The sequence below is a fragment of the Callithrix jacchus genome, chromosome 9, assembly GCF_049354715.1.
Source record: "Callithrix jacchus isolate 240 chromosome 9, calJac240_pri, whole genome shotgun sequence".
NCBI lineage: Eukaryota > Metazoa > Chordata > Mammalia > Primates > Cebidae > Callithrix > Callithrix jacchus.
The window spans coordinates 120,064,028-120,087,988 of record NC_133510.1 but is presented as its reverse complement, the minus strand read 5'-3'; the positions used below and the strand labels follow the sequence as shown (position 1 = coordinate 120,087,988).

The window sequence follows — 23,961 nt, the reverse complement described above, 5'->3', positions numbered from 1 at the left end:
CTGCTCGCACCCCACCATCCCACCATCTGTGGCCCCCGTGGGCCCTGAGTTGCTCAGGAGCTGACAGGCAAGGCCTTGAGAGTGTGAGTGCACGGCTTTGTAGCATAAAGGCCCCTCCAGGGCCAGGGCCAGGGTGGACCCTGATGGCAGTACCAGTGCCAGGTCTGGGGCCATGATGTGATCTTTGGGTGGAAATGACCTTTTAGGACGCGAGTTTGTCTTTCTAGAGTACACATGATCCCTTATCCCAGGGAGGTTGCCAAGACCACTGTGGAGATGGTGAAATTGACGGTGATGGCCTAAAAGAGCCTTGTAACTGCACAGCCCCTAAGAGTTTACAGAATGCTTCCGTGATGAGGATGGGTCCATTACAGCCCACAGTGTTCCGTGAAGTGGGTGGCACAGGTTGGGGGTCCCACATTGTACCCATGGAAAGGGGACTTAATGGGGTTATGTAATTTGCATGAAAATCACAGTGCCTAAAGTGGTGGGTGAGATTCAGATGACTTGGAGCTAAGAGCTTGGATGCAGTACTTAATAATAACTTGCTGTGACAATCTCAGAATCCAAATGTCAGAGCCAAATTAACCAGCAAAAAAGACAGATGGAAGTTTTCGTCCTCGCTTAGCTCATAGTCTTGAAATGCAGCGCTCTGGTTTTCACCTGCCCAGAGAAAGCGTCCCTGTTGGCAGTAGCAGAACGTAGGTGGGGAAGGGCCAAGGACCGGGGCCTGGTCAGGTGCGAGGTGGTGGTGGGAATGTGCCCTTAATGCGGCTCCATCCCTTCCAGATCTGGCAGGGGATCGACATTGAGACCAAGATGCACGTCCGCTTCCTTAACATGGAGACCATGGCCCTCTGCCACTGAGCCGCCGCTGCCTCCACGGAGGAACTGCACTTTGCACTGGGGCCACCTCCCCACGATGCTGGAGCAGCCCAGGCCAGGCCAACGGCCTCTCCCTACAGCCCTGGTGCATAGCTAAGGCTCGTCCGCTCACCATGTGTCTTGTAGGGTATGGTATGTGGGACTTTGCTGTTTTTATCTCTAATAAAAAAAAAAAAAAAAGGTTTGTTAATGAACGTGGCCTCTGTCAGTTCCTCATGTCCATTAAAGTGGCCAGTTCACTTCAGTCAGCCTGAGACTGACTGTGAGGAATAAGCAACAACCGAATTATTTGTTTAGGAGACAGGGCCTCCCTCTGCCGCCCAGGCCGGAGTGCAGAGGTGGGATCTCGGCGCACTGCAGCGTTGACCTCCTGGGCTCAGGCTTCCAAGGAGCTGGGGCTACAGGCTTGCACCACCACACCCGGCTAGTTTTTACATTTTTTGCAAAGACAGAATCTTAATATGTTGCCCAAGCTGGTCTCTTACAACTGGGCTCAGGCGATCCTCCTGCCTCAGCCTCGCACAGTGCTGGAATTACAGGCGCGAGCCACCACACACACCCAGCCTAAATAACATGAAAAGATTGGTTTGGCAGAAGGAGTGTTCTCTTTCTTTTGTCCATTATTTATTTATTTTTATTGCATTTTAGGTTTGGGGTACATGTGAAGAACATGCAAGATAGTTGCATAGGTACACACATGGCAGTGTGATTTGCTGCCTTCCTCCCCTTCACCTATATCTGGCATTTCTCCCCATGCTATCTCTCCCCAACTCCCCACCCCCCACTGTCCCTCCCCTATTCTCCCCCACAGACCCCAGTGTGTGATGCTCCCCTCCCTGTGTCCATGTGTTCTCACTGTTCAACACCCGCCTATGAGTGAGAACATGCGCTGTTTCACTTTCTGTTCTTGTGTCAGTTTGCTGAGGACGATGGTCTCCAGGTTTCTTTTGTTCATTTTTCATAAAGTATCTGCTTTTCTCCCTGTGTAAGTCCCAGGAACCCATCCGCCTTCTCCATCTCAGGGAGTCAGTTAAGGAGAAGCAGCTCCGGCCGTTCGTGGGCTTCTGAGGGGGCCAGGACTCAGGCAGGGGGGCCTCCGCACTGTCACAGCCACATCCGTAGACTGATGGAGAAAACATCTGGAGCCCCGAGCCTGTGCCTGCTGCGGGGATGCCCCTAGCCCACTCTGTTGGTCCATGGGCACGGTGGGGAGAGTCAGGAGCTGGCTGGCTGACCAGGCACTCCCAGCTCCTCCCCAGGGGTTCTGCCAGCCATGGCTGTGCCCCTGGCTCTTTGTGGCAGTCCTGAGCCAGTTGCAGGACCCAGGGCCTTGCAGTCCTCCAGGAAGCAGCGGCAATGGAAGCTGGGTAGGTGTCTGGCCCAGGTAAGTGTCTCTGACAACTTCAGTTACCATCTTTCGATCTGGGGACTGGCTAGAGCTGGGGACAGGGAGGCAAAGGTTGTTGGTCTCGGTTGTGGTGTCCTGGAGTCAGCAGCAGGCTGGCACCTGTGGGGCTTGGAGAGCTGTGTCCTGGAGGCGCTGGGACAGCCTGCTGAGTGTGACTTCCCCAACTCCCTGTGTAGGCTGCCAGCTCATGAGTGTGACATTGGGGACCCTGGATGACGCAGTCCCATCGCTGTGCAAGGCTGGCAAGCATTGGCTTTCCAGGCCTCTTTCTGGGGCTTAAGTTCACAAACGCCCTGTTCCTTTATTGACCCTCCCTGGGTGGCGGCGTACTGGCCTCCCAGGAGAGCTCTCTCGATAACTGGCAGTGGCTAGTATTTGCATTCTTGACATGTTCATAGTTTTGATATTAAACGTGCTTTATCTTCTTTACTACAAGCTCATGCCTCGCAGTTCAGAATTTAAAAGGTTCGAAAAGGCAGGCCGTGGAGCCTGCCCGACCCCAGCCCCAGGCTCCATTCTCAGAGGCGGGTGTGTTAGCTGCTGCCTTAGGTGTCCCTCCCGAGCCATCACACGTGTAAGCAAATGTGTGCGTCAGCATTCTTAGTTCACTCCACTTTTAAAAAAATGTATTTATTATACTTTAAGTTCTGGGTACATGTGCAGATCGCACAGGTTTGTTACATAGGTAAACACATGCCATGGTGGTTTGCTGCCTCCATCGCCCCGTCATCTACATTAAATATTTCTCCTAATGCTATCCCACCCCAATCCCCCCATCCCCTGCTATTCCTCCCCTATCCCCCAATCCCTTAGGCCCTGGTGTGTGATGCTCCCCTCCCTGTCCATGTGTTCTCATTGTTCAACTCCCACTTATGAGTGAGAACATGCAGTGTTTGGTTTTCTGTTCTTGTGTCAGTTTGCTGAGAATGATGGTTTCAAGCTTCATCCATGTCCCTGCAGAGGACATGAACTCATCCTTTTTTATGGCTGCATAGTATGCTATGGCGCATATGTGCCACGTTTTTTATCCAGTCGATGGGCATTTGGGTTGGTTCCAAGTCTTTGCTATTGACAACTCCACTTTTTGGAAATGGTGATATTTACAAGCCTTCAGTGTCTGTTTTGCGAGGTTCCAGGTGGAGACGTGTGAACAGGGGAAGTGATGAGCCCAGGGTGTCTGCTTTTCTGGCCTCCGCTCAGCAGGCCCCTTCTTTTATTCCATTTTATATTTATTTTATATTTTATTTATTTTTTGAGCACAGGGTTGCAGTGCAAGTGGTGCAGTCTCAGCTCACTTCAACCTTTGCCTCCCTGGCTCAAGCAATCCTCCTCCCTCGGCCTCCTAAGTAGCTGGGACTACAGGCGCCTGCCGCCACACGTCTAACTTTTGTATTTTTAGTAGAGACAGGGTCTCCCCATGTTTCCCAGGCTAGTCTTGAACCCCTGAGCCTATATAGTCCACCCACCTCTGCCTCCCGAAGTACTGGGATTACAGGCGTGAGCCACAGCGCTGAGCCACACCCTGCCACTTTAAAGGCTCAGGGAGTCCATTCGGTCCAGCACATCATAAGCGCAGCCCCTGGACAACTGTTCTAGGAGACGGTGGCTTGTGCTTAATGCTGCAAATGCCCGGAGCCCAGATGGCACCGAGATGCCCCATCTCCACTCCAGCGTCTAGCCTGGTGTGGTCCAGTGGGAACCCCATGCAGTGGAGTGGCTGCAGGGGAGCCTCTTCTCTCAGCCTCAGACCAGGGACCCCTGGCCACGTGCATGTGGACAGTTGTCACATCTCAGGCAATGGTGGGCACAGCAGACAGAAACAATCATTGTTGGATGCATTCCCACGGATCTGTTCCCCGAGGGCTCTCATGCCCCTGCCCCCTCGAGAGGTGCTTGAGAGGGTTCTTCTGGGTGTTTCATGGATGAATACTGACTTCAACAGGTGTATTCCTCTTTTAATATGTGTAAGAAAGAAAGGAACTTTACCCCATGCCAGGGAGCCCATGGGATACTGCTTAGTATGAGTTGAAAGTCAGGACTTAAATTTAAAAACACAGCCAAGCAGCACAGGGAGCTAAACGGCCAGGTGACCCGCCACTCAGGGAGCAGGAAAAGGGCCCTGGGAAAGTGAGTGCGGCTTGGGGAGGCTCGCTTTGGTTAATGCGCACCTCCTGGGCAGGTACCAAGCTGCCGCTGAGAGGCTGTTGACTCTGTGCCGTCATTGTCATTGTAAGCACCTGGCAGAGCCTGGTGGACACCAGACAGCAGCATGTGCCACCCCAGGCTCTCCTGAGGCCTCTGCTCTCTGCAGGTCGGTGGCTGGAGGCAGGTTCAGTCTTTCCGGGGCAGGGAAATTGCATGGTCTGAAATCACCTCCAGAACTCAGCTTCTCAGTCTAGCACTCCATTCAGCACTCAAAGCTGCAGGGCGGACCAGGCGCAGTGGCCCATGCCTGTGCCTTTGGGAGGCCGAGGCAGATGAGTCACTTGGTCAGGAGTTTGAGACCAGGCTGACTAACATGGTGAAACCCTGTCTTTATTAAAAATACAAAAATTAGCTGGGCGTGGTGGTGGGTGCCTGGTAGTCCCAGCCACTCGGGAGGCTGACGCAGGAGAATCACTTGAACTTGGGAGGTGAAGGTTGCAGTGAGCTGAGACTGTACCGCCGCACTTCAGGCTGGGCCACAGAGCAAGACTCTGTCCCAAAAGAAAAAAAAAGAAAAGCTGCAGGGCAAAGACAGAGGTCTGTTCCCTGTCCTCAAGTGCTGGCTACTGTGTGGGAGACAAAGCCCTGGGGCTTCCAAGTGGATCCCGGAGGTTTCCTCCAGAGGGAAGTGGGACGCGATCCCTCTCACCCTTGCTCCCTGCCTTCCCTTGCTGCTTGGGAGCCTCTTAATCCCCTGGCTGCCAGCGGAAGGCACCTAGAAAGTCACTAGGACAGCCTGGTGGGGATCAGCCTTACCGTAAGAACCACCCTCTCCCAGCCCCCACGCACCTTGCCCTGCCCTGCCTTGCCCATGTGAGCGGGACAATCTCTGGTACCACTGAGCAGGAGGGACACTGGCACCACCACCAGAGGCCCCTGGCTTTCTGGGACCCTCCCAGTTTGCTTAGATTTGGTTCTTTTCAACAAAGGCACTACATTAATGTGAAGTGTTTTTATAAATAATAAATCACTTTCCATCAGCCCCGTGCCCCGAGTTTTAGTTTGGGAGATGTGGCTACGACGGGCACGCATCAAATATGCTGCCCTGTTGGGGCCACTGAGGGCTGAGCCTGATGCCTTTGAAGCTTCAGGCCACCGCTTACCTAAACAGCTAATTAAAATGAGGTTGAGTCACCGTGAGCCCAGTCCACACCGCTCAGAAGAAAGCTCATTTGTGCATAATCACTGAGGGTGTCCTCTAATTGGCAGGGTTAGGGCTCATTTCCACCAGACTGTGGATGCAGAAATCACCTGGTGCTCTCCTGCCTGGCTCCTGGCATTGTCTGTGGCATCCTGGGAGCCATCAGGGTTGGTGATGAGTTGGTGCAAACCTGCTCCCAGAAGGGGTAGGCTGATGCATCTTGTGGGGCTGCTGGCCTCTGATCAACAGAGACTGAGGGTTGCTGCTCCGGGCACCGATCTTGGTCAGCCCCACCATCTGGGCACTGCGGTCTGTGCCTCAGGCTGGAGGCAGGTGGTTTGGAAATGGCTCTCGTTACCTGCTGGACAATGGGGCGTGCCCACAAGGGGATTTCTGGCCTCACAGACCCTCCCCCAGGTGCAGCAAGCCCCTCTCGTCCCTGGATGGGGATAGGAACTGAATGACTGGGGCACCTCCACTCTGGCAGCCCGAAGGAGGTGATGTTTGCCCGGAAGCCTGGTCAGCAGATGAGTGATAACCACATAAACGGGTTAACAGCCTTCCTTCCATCAGAAATGACACCCTGACACCCGTGACTAAAAGGAACTCGGCAGAAATCAACACTAGGTCAAATATTTGAAGAAAGCTGATAAGTTTGTCCTTTGAAGGCCACAGGTCGTAGGTGGAGAAGGCTGAGCAGGGGCGGCGTCCTCGGCCTTTTGTCCTTTGAAGGCCACAGGTCGTAGGTGGAGAAGGCTGAGCAGGGGCGGCGTCCTCGGCCTGCTGGACGTCGGGGGAGGTCACCTGTGTCCATACTCTTCAGCCATCTGCCAGGAATAGTCTAAAGCGAGCTGTACTAATATTGCCGTATTACCAAGGGGAAAGGTTGGCTTTTGGATGTTGAAAGAATATGGCAATTTGACACAAACGCTCTAATTTGGTAGGTTTACAAAAGGGCTGTGTGATGGAAATCTAATATGAGCAGCTCAGGGGACATGCTGCAGCCACGTTAAGCATGAATTATGGATAAGGGAACAGAGTAAGATGACAGCAGCTTCCAGCGCTGGCCAAATACCCTCTTAGGGAACGAATTATTGCTAGACTTTAACAAAACAATGCTATTGTTTTCTGGGCCAAGGGACTAGAAAGTTCTTTTTACACTTTGCTAATAGGAGACGGGTCATCTGTGGATCTGATCCTTGTCACAGGGCAGCTGAACCTGTCCTCACCTGCCTGCAGTTAACGAGGCTGAGGCTGAACTCTGCTGGAAACAGCGCCGTGTGACTTAAGTAGGCTGATGGAGAGTTAAAAATACAAGTTGCCTTGGCAAGCCATTTGCAAACACCTGCCTTGCAGGCTGTCCTCCCACACAGCGACCTTGGGAAAGCCAGGAAGAGCTGAGTAGGGGGAGCCAGGGCGGAACCGCTCCCCGTATCGTCTCTGTCTTCTTGCAGAATTTGCACGTGGCAGTCAGCAGGGGCTTAGTGGTGGACCAGCCTGGTCCGAGGAGGACTCACGACTCCGAGGAGGACGTGGTGGCTGCTCGGCTCTCTAATCTGATTGTTAACCAAGTCAGCGAGGAACTGGGCTCCGGTCTCATAGAGGAAGGGCTGGCACCCCAAGAGTGGCTGTGATGGAGTGGCAGTGGTGGAGGGTCCCACTGAGGAGCTAGCTGCCATGTCTGTCTTAGAGAAATGACAAGGCAGCATGTGCCCGGGCGTTGGGGGCAAGGGAAGAAGAGACACAGCAACAGCTCAGCTGCAGGGAAAGAAACAGCCCCCCGTGCAGAGCAGTCAAACGGTTGCTTCTGGAAGCCCACACTCGGCATTAGAAGCCGAAAGTGGGCTGGGGACAAGGCACCCGCCAGAGCCCAGTGAGAGGGACTGTGCCATCGAACATTAGAGGCAGCCCTGGTCCAAGTCGCCGCAGGCCCCTGCAGCGGTAGCCAGGTAACCATCTGGCCTGGCCTCATGGGTGATGCGGGCAGGCCTGTGTGGCTTACAGCACCTTGGCCGGCCAGCGCTGTAAGCTCACTGCTGCCGCAGCTGCTGCTCAGAGCGGAGGCTCCATCAGGCAGCGGGTGACTGCCCTGTGGGAGCCCCTGTGGTGGCCTGCCCGGAATAGCAGCCACCGGACCGTTGTCATGAGAAGGCTGGCCCATCACTGGGGGAAGCCGTTTCTCTGCAACTGTAAGCAAAGTGGGTTTGCTGCGACCAGCATTTGCCTCTAACATGTGGGGTGGGAAGCTCTAGCCCCTGAAACGCGGGGCCTCCAGTTCTTAAGAGGTGGGATGGGAGTGAAGGACTTCATCTTGTGGGTATCAGCCGTCCCCTTCAGAAAGGACCAAGCCCTTCTCCTGGGGAAATTCACTTTCCTTTTGGTCAGCTGAAACCCTAGCATTCAGCTGGGGCAGGGAGTTCTGCTTGGTAGGAGAAGGTGGCGCCGTCCCTGGAGTGTCTCTGAAATGTGAATTATTGCCTGGGCAACAGGGCAGCACAGGGCTTGGGTTACAGAACGCACTCTAGTGGCAGAGATGACATTCTCAGGAGGGCTGTGGGCCCTTCGAGAATCTGATGAGAGGTAACCATGCTTTTTCCCAGAAAATGCCCCCATGCACTGTTTCACACACAGCAGGTCCTTGAATAACATCGTTTCATTCAATGTCATTATGTTATAACATTGAGAACTAAATTGATTCCTGGCTGGGTCCACCGTCTGTATGGAGTCTGGACGTCCTCTCCGTCTGTGCGAGTTTTCTGGGCACTTTGGTTTCCTCCCACACCCCAAAAATGTGCAAATGAAGTTTGTTGGTGTCTGAATAGTTGTGGTCTGTGTGTATGTGTGTGTGTGTCTAGTGGTGGGAGGTTGTCCTGTCCAGGGTGGGTCAGGACAGGACACCCTCCCACCACTAGACACACACACACGTGGGCCCCTGGGAGAGGCTCTGGTCACCCACCACCTTGAACTGGAATAACTTGAGTTGGAAAATGAGAGGAGTGAATAAAATAAAAATTCAGTCTCGCATAATCATACACATGCACGACAGTAAATGGCGCCATCCAGAAGCCCGGTGGGCCGGTTCGTTGCAGCGTGTGACCTGTGTGGTGGAAGGTGCTCCTGACAATTTCTGCTTTGCAAACATTTCGTGATTTAACCCACCAGCGCTGCAGCTGCCAGCACCGAGTCACCAAAAATTGGGTAAATAATTACCTTGTTGTTTTTAGTAATTTTTCTTAAACATATGTATAACTCCCATTTATTGAATGTTTAATATTATAAGTGGTTTAAAGTTCTAAAGTTTGGTGATGTTTTTATGGCCAGAAATATGCCGTGGGAACTTAACTCTTGTTTACATTAATTAGCCTACAGTAAAATTAGTGTCATCACACATCATTATGCTTAAAGTTGCTGTTTCTTTTTTTGAGGCAAAGTCTCGCTCTGTCGCCCCGGCTGGAGTGCAGTGGAGCGATCTCGGCTCACTGCAACCTCTGCCTCTCCAGTGCAAGTGATTCTCTTGCCTCAGCCTCCCGAGTAGCTGTGATTACAGGTGCATGCCACCAGGCCTGGCTAATTTTTGTATTTTTAGTAGAGACAGTGTTTTCCCATGTTGCCAGGGGGTCTTGAATTCCTGACCTCAGGTGATCCGCCCACCTTGGCCTCCCAAAGTGCTGGGATTACAGGTGTGAGCCACTGTGCCCAGGCAAAATTAGAGTTGCATTATACCTCCTTTGGCTTAGCTGCAGTTTCTAAGAACACCTATTAAAGACGGTTGGTGAGGACTTACTATATAATGCTGTGGGTTTCTTGGATCCTGAGCTAGGAGCCCCTATAGTGGAGGTTCTGGGAAAACTACTTGCCTGAGGGTTTACAAAACAAAGCCATGGTGGGAGGTAAGATACCAAGGGGGTGGGAAGAGAGCTGGAACCAGGGCATACCAGGGTTATCACTGTATGTCTTGCCCGATAACTTCACCAATAAATACATTCAAAACATTTAATATCAGAACAATACAGACATAATAAAGTACAAAGCAAGTCCGACAGTGGTTTGAGATGACACATGAGATCTTCGGTGTTGCGCTGCCCAGCTCCCCCCAGCATGCTTGTCTCTTCTACCTTTGGGGGAGCCACAGATGGAGGAGTCTGAGGGGACTAAAGGAGAGGATTCATCCCTAAAAACTCAGAACTTGTGAAAGGGCCTGGATAAAGGTAAGGTGACTTGATTTGGATAAACGTTGGCTTATCCAGAAGCATCTACCCTTTCCCTGTCATGTGATTTCTTCCAGGATGTTCAGGTTTGCAGCAGAAGACATGGTCTGAAGTTGGCGTGCCTGAAGATTACAGTTTGGGTTCAATCTTCTTACAAGATGCAGGCAACTTTCATGAATAGCAGGTGGGTTACAAACAGGCTTTGGTGTGGGAGGGGCTGCAGTTGTGACATTTTTATGCTGGACCAGCTGCTGGCTGGCCGTATTCTGGGTCTAATGTCTTTTAAAGTTTGTTATCTCTAATTGCTGCAAAGTTAGGAAGGGAGAATGTACCTGCAAAATGAACTGTGAATGCAGACTGGACGGGGCTGCTTTTTGAAAAGAAAACCATTTCAGTGGTCCAGATGCATTAAGACTATGAAAGAGAAAGGGTGGGGCTCGAAGAAAGCCTTACAGAGCGAGGTCACCAGTGAGCAGTCTGACCACCACATGATGACAGCAGAAGTACACGAAACCCTGCATTTGCTCCCTACAGGGCGTCTCCATTTAGGAAGCCATCTGGTTGAAAGGAAGCAGAAAACCCTCTGGTCCATCTGCCTCACAGGAAGGCAGGGGCTGAAAGAAAGCAGTGCCCTCTGGACAGGGAGGTGATGCTTCCCAGTCGCTGCTCTGTCTGCTCCATTCCCCTGTGTATTTGGAGATGAATGTGGAATGGCTATCTTAAGCAATCTGATCCAGAACCTTCATGACTTGAAAGTTCTAGGTTTCTGAGAATGGCAAAGCACTTCCCTCTGATACATACACATGTGCAGTTGAGGATGTGTTTTTTTCCTGGGATGAATGTGGGCGAATGATTCCCACACGAAAGGTGCTTCTCCTACCTCATCACTTCCTCTTCTTTTCCGCATAGCCCCTTTGCACCTTTTTGTTTTATCCAGAGTTGCGTTGTTTGTTTTTTAAAGCACTGCTTTTGGGCCAGGTGTGGTGGCTCACATCTGTAATCCCAGCACTTTGGGAGGCCAAGGCAGGCGGATCATGAGGTCAGGAGTTTGAGACCAGCCTGGCCAACATGGCAAAACCCGGTCTCTACTAAAAATACAGAACTTAGCTGGGCGTGGTGGGGGGGGGGGGCTGTAATCCCAGCTACTTGGGAGGCTGAGGTTGCAGTGAGCCAAGATGAGGCCATTGTACTCCAGCCTGGGTGACAGAGCGAGACTCCACCTACAGAAACACCACAGAAACCTGCTTTTGGCTATTAGCTATCGGTTTTCAATTCCATCAGTGTCTGTTTTTGTCCTGAGTAAGCTCTTCCCTCTGCTTGCTTTGGGGCTCCTCTCAGTCCCTTCCAGCTTCATCCCCTGGGTTTTATACTCGGCGCTTTTACCGTCAACTCAGTCTAATGAGTTTATATTTTGTTTTTAGTAAACTTTTTAAGTCCAAGTTAACTCGGGAGTGTCTACTTTGCTTTTTGTTGATTCCTTGTGATTCTGCATTGGGGTCAATTTCTAGAAAAGCAGGGCCCTGCCTGAGGGTATAGCGCACAGGGTGCGATGTGTCACGGTGCGGGGAGGTGGGGGGTGGTTCTATAATGTGGCCTTTATGGTTGGAATCTTTGCACATCTGAGATGTTCTCCGTGGCCTTCATACGTGGTGGCCTTTTGCGCATGGTCTACGTGTGTATGAAATTCCCTACACACCTCCTGGATCCAGCTTGTTAGGGATATTAAGTAAATCCTCCAGATCTTTTAAGTTTTTCTCATTGAGTTGGTCTGCTGATCACCTGCTGTGAGAATGGATTTTATTTCTCTTTGTAGTTCTATCAGTTTTTGCTTTGATATTCTGAAGGTACAGTAGGTGGATGCCAGTGTTTAGAAATGTTGAAAATCAACAGTAAGGCAATGGCTTGCTTCTGGAATGCTTTGGAAATGGCAGCTCTGTTTTCTCCTGTCCTGTTTCATCTTGATGGCTGCTTAGTCAATATTTAGAAAATAGTTACTTTATATCACATATCATAGACAATCGTTAGCAAAAGAGTCATTAATGACTAAACTGTGCAAGTATATAATTATAAACCTGGTAAAAGCTGTGAAGAGAAAGTATGGCCCTACCAGCTTGATGCTGGAAGGTGATGGTGGCGAGGTGGCAGAAGAGCACCCTAAGTAAACATAGGGAAACGGACGTGGAGATTAATGCCTTGGAGGCCAGGGACAGGCCCATCCAAAGGCCCTCAGAGGAAAAGGGGAAAGAGGCTGAACAGGGGCCGTGTGGGACCTCAGTGAGAGTCCCAAGGTGGCGTGAGGGATCCGAGGCCAGGGTGGCTGGATGGCTGGGGGCGCCAGGGCTGGGATATGTTTGAGTCAGAAGCATGTGGGACTCGAGCCCCAGCAACGGCAGCTTTCCCAGGTGCCGGGGGCAATCGGGTAGGGGCAGGAGAGACGCGTGTGTCAGGCACTGTGCCTAGGGCTGCTTTCTTCCCCTGTGCAGAGCTGCCTGTGGTTTTAAGATGGATAAAACTGGTTCTTCCCATTTTTCTCCTTGCTCCCAGCTGAGGCACTTCTCTAAACATGGTTATAGGGAAAAGCCAGTGCAAGGTCGTAGTAGTGAGTGGCCATGGTGTCGCAGGAGGAACGGCAGGCAGGGAGTGGGCTCTGGAAGGCCAGCTGGTCTACCGCAAACTCATAGGCGCGGATCAGCCCCTGGTGTCTAGAGAGAGCACAAAGAGAACGACAGGTCAGGGCTGCCTCACTGGTCCTCGCCCGGCTGCATTTGCCTGAGGCCAGACAGAGGTTCATCTTCACAAAGGTGTCCTCTGGCACACAGTGTCAGTCACTCACAGTCCCGGGCTTAGTGGTCAGTGGGTGGGCACAGCAAGTGTCACAGCGCGAGGCGCTGAAGCAAGGAGCCCAGGCCACATCTAATGACAGAGGCACCTGCACCTACCTGCAAGGGGGTTGGGCGGGGGGGCGTCTCTTGCTTGTCAGCCAAGTCGCCCAGCAGACTGAGTACAAGGACTCGACTTAAAGAGGACAGGGTCTTGCCCCCATGACCGGATTCTAAGCACAGCAGGCTTCTCAGCATATGGCTTTCCTCCCTCTCTATGCAGCCGACAGAGTGGACCCGCCCCACAGGGCTATCCCGCATCAGATGCTGGGAGCTCGGTACAGGTCAGCATCCACGTTTATGTTCCCAATTCCTAGAAAAGCAGGGCCCTGCCTGATGGTATAGCCCATAGGATGCAGTGCATTACAGGGTTGCGGGGAGGGGATTCTACACATCGGTCAAACTAAGATGGTCTCTTCTGAACATGGGCAGATCCAGCACCGCCCACCGCTCACCTCCTGTGAGGAGTGAAGTTGTCCCGGTCGGCGTTCCGCACCACCGGCTGGTAGGGCACGTTGGCTGTGATGAGGCTTCGACTGCTGAATGAGATGTGCTTTACGGGGTGTCTGGAAGGCAGCGGGAGAGAGCTCAGAAGGCTGTGTCTGTGCGGCCTGCGTCCTGCCCTTGCTGCTGTGGATCTGGGGCTTCAGAACTGTAGGGATTCTAGAACCGAGAAGCTAAGCTTCTTTTTTACACAGGAGGGAGCAGTGTCTCACCTCAGTTCCCAAAGCTCAGGTGACAAGGCCACACTCTGGGCACGACTCTAAACAGGTCTGCGTGCCCCGTACCCATGCTGGTGCCTACCCCAGCAACCTGGTACGCTCTGACAATCTACTGGAAACAAATCAGCCACATGCAAGAGACTGGCCCCTCGATGCCTCCCTGGGCAAGTCCCTTGAGCTCTCCCAGTCAGGCGCCCCATCATCTAGAGGGCACTGGGGGCGTGTCAAGTGTCAGGCCATTAAAGGCGCCTCCACCTGCTCACAGGGCTGCAGTGATGCATGTACCCTGGGTGGTGAAAGCAGGTTCAGTCAATCTTGGAACAAAATGCTTCTAAGTTTGTTGAACAGAGGCTTGTGTTGGTTCTGAACCTGGTGGAGCACCTGCCGTGGTCACGGCACTGAGCTAGGAGACGATGGATTAAAAAGATGTCTCATCCAGGTGGATGTCTGCCCCAGGGAGGGCCCTAGCTAGTGAAGAAGGTAAGATGCAGTCCCAGAAAATGTGACCAATGCTTCTGAAGCACGAGGGACCTTACAAGCTACAAAGAGCGTGTGACCCAGAATGAAGCGCTGGGAGGAGCAGCAGGAGGCGCGGCAGGCTGAAAGGGTCTGCCAGGAGGGGGCACAGGAGGGACAAGGCCTGTGTGGCTGATCCCAGGGCGGCTGGGGCTGCACCCCTTGACTAATGCACAGGACTCTTGGGAGGGAAGCTGGGGAGCAGGTGGAGCCCTGCCTCCCTGGGGTGGGGACACCCACAGGAGGAGAGTGGTGGCAGACTTGGCATGAGGCCTGGAGGATGAGAAACCCCACAGAGGGAGGGAGGGCAGGCTTGGTGGAGGCCTGCAGCCTAGCAGACTCATAGTGCCCTGTCAGGCAGGCGAGGACCAAAGGGAGAACCCTGAGAGGACCTGGGCTGGAGAGATTGAAGTAGATAGTGGGAGGGACATGACAGCCAGCCCGGGGATATAAGCACTCGGGCCTGGCAGCAGGCACCGCAGATGGGGACTTGAGCAAGTCAGTGAGGTCTGGGCAGGAGACTGTTTGTCCGTGAGCCTTGTGTTGCTGAAAACAGTGACTGCTTAAGGGACTGAGGCAGTGCTGGGACAGGACCACACCCTGGGAAGGAAGGCCGTCCTTACAAGGCTTCATCTCAGTGGCCTGTCCCAGGGAGTGAAGCTTTCAAGAGACAAAAATGAGAGCTGCTGGAGTTGGGGCTGGCGACATCCCTGAGGTGGATGCACTCAATGCTTTATAACAAATACTAGGTTTTCCTCCAGGGCAAATGCTTCCCAGAATTTTGTTGCGGGAGTTTTAGTTGCTGTTTGGCGCCACCTGGTGGCAATCTGGTGCATCACCATGGAAGTCAGAAAAAGGGCTGAGGCCTCTGGGACAGGACAGCCACAGAGAGGGGCAGGCTGGGCGGGACCCGGGTTGTGTCTGATAAAATCTGCCGGCCACAGTGTTCACCAGCACTGCCGTCCAAGGAAGAAGCCCATTCTGCATTTATCCCTGCCGCCTCGTGGAGACTTCTGTCAAATTACTGCCATTGCACTTGAAGGAAGACTATGCTGCTTCTCTGAGGTTGCGTTTATCTGGATTTGCAGGAAGTGGGGAGCAAGTCTCAGTTCATGTGCAAGGGCCTCGCCCTGTTTCTGCTCAGCTTTGTTGTCATGCTCATAGCCCACTGGCCCAGAATCTTTTTTTTTAAAGAGATGGGGTTTCATTCTGTTCCCCAGGCTGGAGTACAGTGGCACAATCACTGCAGCCTCAAACTCCTGGGCTCCACGAAGCAATCCTCCCCCATCAGCCTCCTGAGTTGCTGGGACCGCAGGTACATGCCTGGCCGAATGTCTCTTCACAGCGGCAGTGAGGGAGAGGGCCAGTTGCCTCTGTCCCCACCTGTCTCAAAAGCAGTCTCCTATTTGAGGCCTGAGGGGCCAGGCAGAGATGGTGGCCTCGAGCCTGCCCTGGGCTGCTGCTTTAAAGATCAGGGGCAGGCTCAGTGAAAATGTCTTAACCAAGCAGGCGCCATTGGCTGAAACCTACATCTGTGAAGCCATCAGCCTGCGCTGAGCATAGTATCTATTTATATCTCGAATAGTGGTGTTAAAGGTGGAAATGACGACACATTTCTCGTTTGTTGGAGCCGGAAGCCCTTCAGTCCTAGGTGCTCCTCTATCTAAACGTCATCAGCGAAGTCTATGCATCAGGCAGAAGACCATGGTCACCCATGACGGGCTCGAATGGAGGATGGCGAGCTGGGCCAGCCCTGCTTTCCACCTGTGAGCAGGTGGTGTGTCACCTCATGCTCTAGCTCAGTGAGCTTCCTATGTTTCTGAGTCACCTTTTCTGTTTATTAAGATGGAGGAAACCTAAATAGCAGCTTCATTCTTAGAGAAAGCTGGATATGAACTGTGGCGGTCTGAATGATGTCAGAGACAGGAACTGCATCCCTACTGCCAGCGCCATTCCAAGCCTGTTTCCTCCTCTGCAGAGTGGTGCTGGTCCAGCAGCTGGCTCCTAGGGTCACAGTGAGGGTTCACCCAGCAAAGCCCAGGGTTAGGGGGCATTTAGCACTGAGCCTGGTTCAGGCTGACTAGGGCTGCCTTCCCTGTTCCTACTAGAAACTCCCAAGAGTGTCTAGAATGCATCTTACCCAGAATACACCTCCCACAGCTTCTGGTTCATCCGATAATCCCACACGGACACCAGGCCTTCCTCGCCTCCGCTGACAATCTTCCAGTCGTCCATCTGCACAGCAGAGACCCCAAGCTGGTGGGCGGAGAGTGACAGCGTGACGTTACTGGTGCGGAGGTCGTGGATCCTCACCCTGGACAGGCCCAAGAAGAGCACAGAACGGAAATGGGGTTAGAGTCAAAGCTTGAAATGACAAACTCCCCCTCCGCTGTGCTGGTCTGTGCACAACACTGCTATGAAAGAACTCAGCTGCAAACATCAATATAATATCAGACTTTTATCTCCTAATTAGTACACTGTCAGGGAGGACCTACAACCGTCTAATCAGAATGGTTTAAAAGCACATGGAGCAAGAAAGACACAGGCCAAGGATAGTGGCTGCCCACTTGATCTGCTTAACAGGGAAGGGGCACCTGCGTCACTCAGGAGGCAGCTGAGATCTGCCTGACTCAGTGGCTGCACAAGCGGGTTGGCCTGAGAAACCTGTCCCAGCAGTAGCTGTGCTGCCTGGCACAGTAATTTTGCTGTGGGTAAACCTGGATCCTCACCCGTTAGGAAAATCCACTCGACTCTGAGTTCATCATTGTCTTGCTGGAGCTGAGGAAGGGAACGCCTTTATACTGAGCACACACAGCAGAGCAGGGATAAGGGCGTGTGCACTCTGTGCAGTCACTTCTTGAAATAATTACTTGCCTTATAATAATCCGCATTTCTTTAAGAACCTCTTTAAAAACTACTTTTTATATATGTTGAATGTTTCACAGGATAAATTAAGATAATGGGATAGAAATCTCTTATCCAGTAAAACCACCACCATACGTAGTAGTTCCCACAATAAGCCACAAAGGCTAAAAGTAAATCCAATTCATTACATGTAATAACTGTAAAGATGCATTTCAGAGACCCCATGATGCAAGTGGAAAAAGACAGTCCCTGCCCTGAAAAGACCCTACCATCCATCTGGGAACAGGACTGACACACGGATACATGATTCAATGTGATCAGAAACGCATGTCTACATGTCCTGTGCCCTGAGTCACGTGGGCAGACACACCCACTGATTTTCCAAGTTCTGAGGGAAAATTATTTTGAACCAAAAGTTCTAAACCTAGCTTAGCTACCAAGTTGAAAGGCATAATAAAGACTTTTTCTCTTCAACAGAAAAGGACTCACAATGAACTACCTGGGGATACTCTCTGAAAGAAAGTGGCACAGCAATATACCAGAACAAGAAGACAGATGGCTTAAGTGGGACCTCATGTGTCTGCTGGGTCCACAGAGGCACACAGGGCAAACCTACTAGGTCTGTTAACAAGAAGAGCTGCCAATGGATCATAAAGTAAAAATACATGCTACGCATGAAGAGCACATTTGCACAAGAGGAGGAAAAGATGTTACAATTGTGATAGTAGGAAAGGCGAAAAGCATGAGCTGAGAGTACTTTATGACAGTGAAGGGGGCGATCAAATTTGTTTTGTACAGGTTTTGTTTTTTAAAGCCAGGGCCTCACTCCCGTCTGGAAGGTAGTGGCACCGTCGCTCACTGCAGCCTCAATTTCGTAGCCTCAGGTGATCGTCTAGCCTCCCAAGTAGCTGGGACTACAAGCATGTGCCACATGCCCAGCTACTTTTTTTTTTTTTTTTTTTTTTTTTTAAGTAGAGACGGCAGAAATCCTTCTTTAAGGAGTAACTTGGCAATATCCAACCAAATACCACACGCCCCTCACTAAGCCAGCAATTCTACTTCTAGGAGGCAGCTCTACATGTTTCACATAGACACAAGCCAGTCACCAAAGCATTGCTCTCAGTCGCAAAAGAGGCTTCTGTTTCAGACATGTTGACACTTCCACTGCAAAACGCTTACTAGTGCTGGATAAATATAACTAACAAACTTTTAAGGGCATTGCTGAGTTCACATAGTAAGTGACATCCCCCGGACCTGAGCTGAAAACCAGATGGGAGAGGGTGAGCTGTGACTTCAGTTGCCAGTGTGGTGGGGGAGGCTGCTGGCAAGCGCCAAGCTCAGGTCCATGGGTTCATCAAACACTGAAGGGCCACCAAAGGCAGGGAAGGGAGTGTGGAGATTCCTGCTTTAAATACAAAAGCATGAAAGTATAGTCCCTGAAATTAAATTCGGGAGACTGGCTGGAAGCAGAACAGAGAATGTGTGGATTAGAAGAAAAATCTGAAGGCGGCGGGGGTTAAGAGACATGAGGGACACAGGGGTGGTGCCGCATATGCCCACAGTCCCGGAAGGAGAAAACAGAGTGCAGACAGTTAAGAGCTGATGTCTTCCCAGAACTAATGAAAGACATGAGTGCCGACTCAATGCACACTAATCAATAAAGAAAGAAATACATAACTAAGAGTAACTTAAAAAATGGGAAAACGCAGACAAAGAGGTCTTAAAAACAGCCTGAGAGAAAAAGCCATGACCTATTAAGGAAAGATAATTATACTGACAGGAAAAATTAGAAACAACACATAAGCCATCATGAATCGGAATGACTGGATGTAGGTGGCACAATTAACCAGCTCATCAACTGAGTGCTAGTTAAAGCAATCACGGTACATCCATACAGTGGGACCCCTCGTAGTCATTAGAGAATGGGCAGAACCACACCGGCCGACTGGCAGCGGTGCACACAGGCATGTGCTGGGGGACACGTGTTCAGGTTGTGCATGTGCGGGCGTGCCCTGCAGAACGCTCACACTGAGCAGTCGCAATGAGCGAGGCTGACGAGGCCGCTCGGGAAGAGGGATGCACTTCGCCCTCTATGCTACCTTGCTTTTCAGTCCCATTATGAATGTGCGTACTTCCTGTTTAAATAAAACCAAACAATTTTAAAGACGAGGTTCTGGAAGCACATAACTTGAACATTAACAGCAATTACCTTGGAGAAGAATGAGGGCAATAAAGGAGGCTTTTGTGTTTTATTCTGAACACTGCCATGTTTAGAAAACAAGAATTCATCCGTGACTGGGAGGCCTTCAGCGGTACTGGTCACACTCTGTTTCCTGAGCTGAGAGGTGGAGCTGAGAGGCATTCTCTGTTGTTTTTGAAACTGTACACATACCTTCTATATGCTCCCATACATCTGTTCTGTTTCATAATTTAAAAAACAATACTTTCATCTATTTCTTAGATAAGGTGAAATAAAATAGGATGGTAACAACACATCATTTGAGAACATGGAGGAGGGACTGTTTCTTCTTCCTGCTAGGCCATGTGAACTGACAAGGCAACGCAGGAGAACAGAGAAGTCCGTTGCTACAAATGCTATTCAGTCCCAGACCTGCCAGTGAGGGATCTGGGACCAGAAAGACGCAGAGAGCATGAAGACTACAGTGAAAACCAAGGTGTCTCTCGGAAGCACTTACAGACACCTCTCCTTAGGCATGTGTAGGTAACAGAACTCGGGCTGTGTGGGCAGAGAAGAGAGAAGTATAAATGCTGGAAAGGAAACTGTGACTTTAGGCCAGAGTGGGAACTTGAAAAGGACTGGGGAAGGGGGAGCGGAAATGTTTACCCAGTAGTTTTCAGTGCATATTTGGTTAATCAGAGTCTATTCTGCTATGGTGATTTCCATAAAGAGCCCCTCTGTTGAATATTTATACTCCATAATTTACAGTTTGGCTGTTAAGGAGACAAAGGCAAACACAAATTTGGTCCAGAAGTTCAAAGTTTGCCATCTGTTTTCCTATTGTATTTAGATACCAGTATGGATGGCTCCAAACAAAATAAACAAATAAACCAAATGATACAGGCTTAGTGTCTTTTATATCACTAAGGAAAAAAAAAAATAGGCCAAACCAGCCTTCAGCGTCTCCCCATAAGAAAAAAGGAAAAACATTTTTCTGACATCTCCTTAGAGAAGCACTGCTCTGGCTTCTCGTCAACAGACAGAAAGAGCAGACAGCACAGTATGCTAAGTCCACCCAAGCCATTCAGATTCACATGAAGAAACAGGTACCTGCCTCGGACATCTGACAGCACGCAGCACCGGCCCGAACGCTGTGCACCTTGGCAAACAAAGCCCGTCGTCGGCTCAGTCCTTGAACCAAATAAATACTCGATGCTGGGAAACAGGTAGCACAGCAAATGGCACCAAAACATGCCAAGACAGCCGATTCCAGGGACAAAGAGGAGCCAATGGTAGATATTGTGAATCCCTATCTAGCGAGTATTTCATCAACTTTGCCCATTGAAAAGAAAAATAATTGGTCTGAAAGCTGTAATTGTATTATGTTTAATATTCATGGTTGGGCTTGGAGGATGGTTCCAACACTCCCTCTCTCTAGCCCCTCTCTAATGAAAATCACACCATAGGAGTCGGCTGTAGCCCACCAATTAAAACAAAAGACACCAGAACCTTCCAAAGACTCCAACAGAGGAGCATCCATCTGATGGGCAGGAAAACGTGCTGGAAGCGAGAGGGAGGCACGCTCTGGTTGGTCCTGTGTTAAGGGCTTTGAATAACTTATTATAACACTTGCAGATGGAGCAAATGCAACATTTACGCCACAATCACTCTCTCTCTAACAGCAGGCAGCAGTGGCACGAGCACAGCACACAACTTTATACTTGTCAGGGCAAGAAGCAAGCACTGAGATTCTGTAATTGGGGGGGTCACAACTCAGGGCGCGCTTCCTATTGGCTTGGATTAAATACTCCTATATGATAATGAGGCACACTGTATCTGACAGCAAGCTGAAGCCTATTCAGTGTCTGGCTCGGCAGTTTCATTAAGGGGGACTTGACCTTCAGCTATATTTCTATCCAGAAAATAAAGGGAACAAGCAATAAGGTGTTACAATGGAGGCTTTTTTTAAATGACCGAATTAATTTTTAAAATAGTATGTTTTTAAAAAAGAAATCAATACATGATTCTGTTTGGTCTCACTGAACCTTGGGCTATTAAAGAGGATTTTAAATACAACCGTATATGCGAAAATCAATAGCTTTATCTACAAAGCACTGACGATGGCCTTTGGTGAAAGATTCATTTTAAACAGCAACTAGAAAAACATGTATTTTCAGGTAGAAGTGGAAATACATGTTTCTCTAGTTGCTGTTCAATCTAACTAGCCTAAGCTTAGTGCTCTCTGTATTTTAAGTCTGTACCTCTGAAGTTTAGAGTTCTCTGTAAGTAGAACATAAAATCCTATGTGGCCAAGAGTAACTAACAAGCCCTTCAGACTGGCCACTGAACCTTTCTGGTCCAGCATTAGATGGTCTTGAAGAGATCTGTTAGACCCTACATTGTGAGATCTGTAACAAGTCCACCCAGTGGACAAAGATGATAATGTGTATAATGCCAAAAAAGGGGCACATAATCCCAAGTTGGAAATACTAAAACTTTTAGTTATAACTAAGTCATATGAATATGTCCTATATCCATATTGCTTTCATACACAGTGATGCTGTTGGACATGCCTGACATTTGCAAGTTTACTATATATTACTTATTTCAAAAAAGGTGAGATATTGTAATCAAAAAGCTGTAGGTAATCAAAGCAGTGTGGCAGTGCCAGAACACAGACATACAGATCAATGGAATAGACCTGAGAGTCCAGAATAAACTCTCAGAGTTACAGTCCATTGATTTTCAACAGTGGTGCCAAGACAACTGAATGGGGAAGAGAATTGTCTTTCCAACAGATGGTGCCAGAATAGCTGAATATTCACATGCAAAAGAATGAAGTTTAAGTCTCTACCTCACACCATATATAAATATTAACTCCAAATGGATCACAGACCTCAGTGTAAGAGCCAAAACTATAAAACCCTCTGAAGGAAACTTAGGAGTTAATCTTCATGAGCCTGGGTTAAGAAATGGTTCCTTAGCTATGACATCAATAGCACAAATGACAAAAGGAAAAAATAGATAAATGGAATGTCATCAAAATTGAAAACTTGTGTGCTTCAAAGAATATGATCCAAATAGTGAAAAGACAACCCAGAGAATGGCAGAAAATATTTTGCAAATCACATATCTGATGAGAGATTTGTATGTGGGCTATATAAGCAACTCTAATAATAATAAAAAAAACAGTCCAATTAACAAATGGGCTGAGGACGGATAGACATCTCTCCAGAGAAGATATACAAACAGGCAATAAGCACGTGAAAGGATATTCATCACCACTGGCCACTGGATAAATGCAAATCTAGAATTCAAGACAGTAGCAAGGGTTGGTGACAAGGTGGAGAAACTGGAACCCTCAATCCAGTGCTGGTGGGAATGTAAAATGGTGCAGCCGCTATAGAAGAGTCTGGCAATTCCTCAAATGGTTCAACATGGACTTACCACAAAAGCCAGCAATTCCACTCCCAGTGTATTTCCCCAATGGAACTGAAAATATGCATCCACATACAAACGTACACGTAAATGATAACAGTAACATTATCATAGTCAAAAGGTGGAAGCAACCCAAATGTCCATCAACTGATGAATGGATAAAGAAAATGTAGTATATCTGTACAAGGGAATATTACTTGGCCAGAAAAAGGAATGACCTACTGATATATTCTACAAATTGGGTTTATCTTAAAAACGTGCTAAGTGGAATAAGCCAGTCCTAGAAGGTCACAAGGTACATCATTCTATTTATAGGAGATGTTCAGGCAAAGGCTTAGAGAAATAAAAGTAGATTAGTGGTTGCTTAAAGCTGGAGGGGATGAGAAAATAGGGAGTGACTGTTAATGGGTATGGGGTTTCTATTTGGGGTGATGAAAATGTTCTAAAATGGACTGTAGTGATGACTGCACAACCTTGTGGACCTACTAAAAACACTAAATTGTACAATTTAAATTGGTGAATTATGTGGCATGTAAATTAAATCTCAATACAGCTCCTAAAAAATAAACTTGAGACTATGGGGGAAAACACTGGAATTTGCTGGCTCAATGACTATTGCCTTAGCAACCCAATCACAGCCTGGCATTTGCCCTTAGCACCAGCTCTTGGTTCTCCATAGCATGGATTAGCTTCTCCCTGCTACATCCCCAGTTTCACTGGCGAAAATGAGCAGATCACAGATGAGAAGACTGAGAGCTACAGAACGGGAAGGGCCCTCATTTAATACAGCCCTCAGCCGCCAGCTACAGTGCTGACTTAAGTCACTGAAAAGAAAGGAGGGTGTTCTGACTTTGGCCAGGATGGAATAAGCCCACTACTGCCTCTCTCTTGCTGACTGCCAGCAAAACCTATGGACAAAACACAAATACAAACACCTGAGGACTCTGGAGAGTCAACCCAACCCGACAGATTGCAGAGGAGAGTCAAACCTATGGAAGTGGCCGTATAGGGAAGGAGTTTCCCATTTTTCCCCCTTTTTCCTCTTGCAGCCTTGCCCTGAGTATGGGCTACAATATGCAGCACTGTGAGGTGGTGCAGGATGCCAAAACTCCAATAGAAACTCCAGCCTTCTGACCAGAGGAACAGCGGGGGGCCCTGCATTCCCCAAAGAATAGGGGTGAGGGTTGTTGTGGATTTTTTCCTCTTTCTTGTGGCTGTGCCCCAAGGACAGTTCCTAGTCACATGCTGCATGGTGGCAGCAATGCAGGTAGGTAGAACTCTTGACAGAAACCCCATCTTTCTGACCAGAGAACTATAAGGGAAACGAGTCCCTGAAGGCTGGAAAGTGTAAGGATTAAGAGAGGAGGAACCTAGAGAAAAGGATTTCATGATACTGTGTCTAAACCCACATAAATCCCAGGCTCATCCTTGGGCTATGTGGGACAGATTCAAAGCAGGACAGCAAAAGGCTTTAAGAGCTCAACTAAGACTGAATCACTGCCAAGCCTCAGAATA

General features: G+C 49.7%; 2 protein-coding genes across 6 annotated transcripts in view; one reads left to right on the top strand and one right to left on the bottom strand.

Annotated features, from left to right (window-relative positions):
• TESC (tescalcin) overlaps positions 1–1,079 on the top strand; it is a 58,300-nt gene extending 57,221 nt beyond the window's left edge. For all 5 annotated transcript variants that reach the window (XR_013522144.1, XM_035257757.3, XM_035257756.3 and 2 more), the window contains one exon: positions 790–1,079. Coding sequence is in view for 4 of the 5 variants with exons in the window: in XM_035257757.3 (XP_035113648.1) it covers positions 790–867 (78 nt within the window). In the remaining variant the exon portion in view is untranslated. The remainder of the gene's footprint in view (positions 1–789) is intronic.
• Positions 1,080–9,618: 8,539 nt separating this feature from the next.
• Positions 9,619–23,961, bottom strand: part of FBXW8 (F-box and WD repeat domain containing 8) — a 128,477-nt gene continuing 114,134 nt past the window's right edge. Inside the window, 3 exon segments of the mRNA XM_035257753.3 lie at positions 9,619–12,549; positions 13,182–13,292; positions 16,105–16,278. Coding sequence (XP_035113644.2) covers positions 12,405–12,549; positions 13,182–13,292; positions 16,105–16,278 — 430 coding nt within the window. The 3' untranslated portion in view covers positions 9,619–12,404.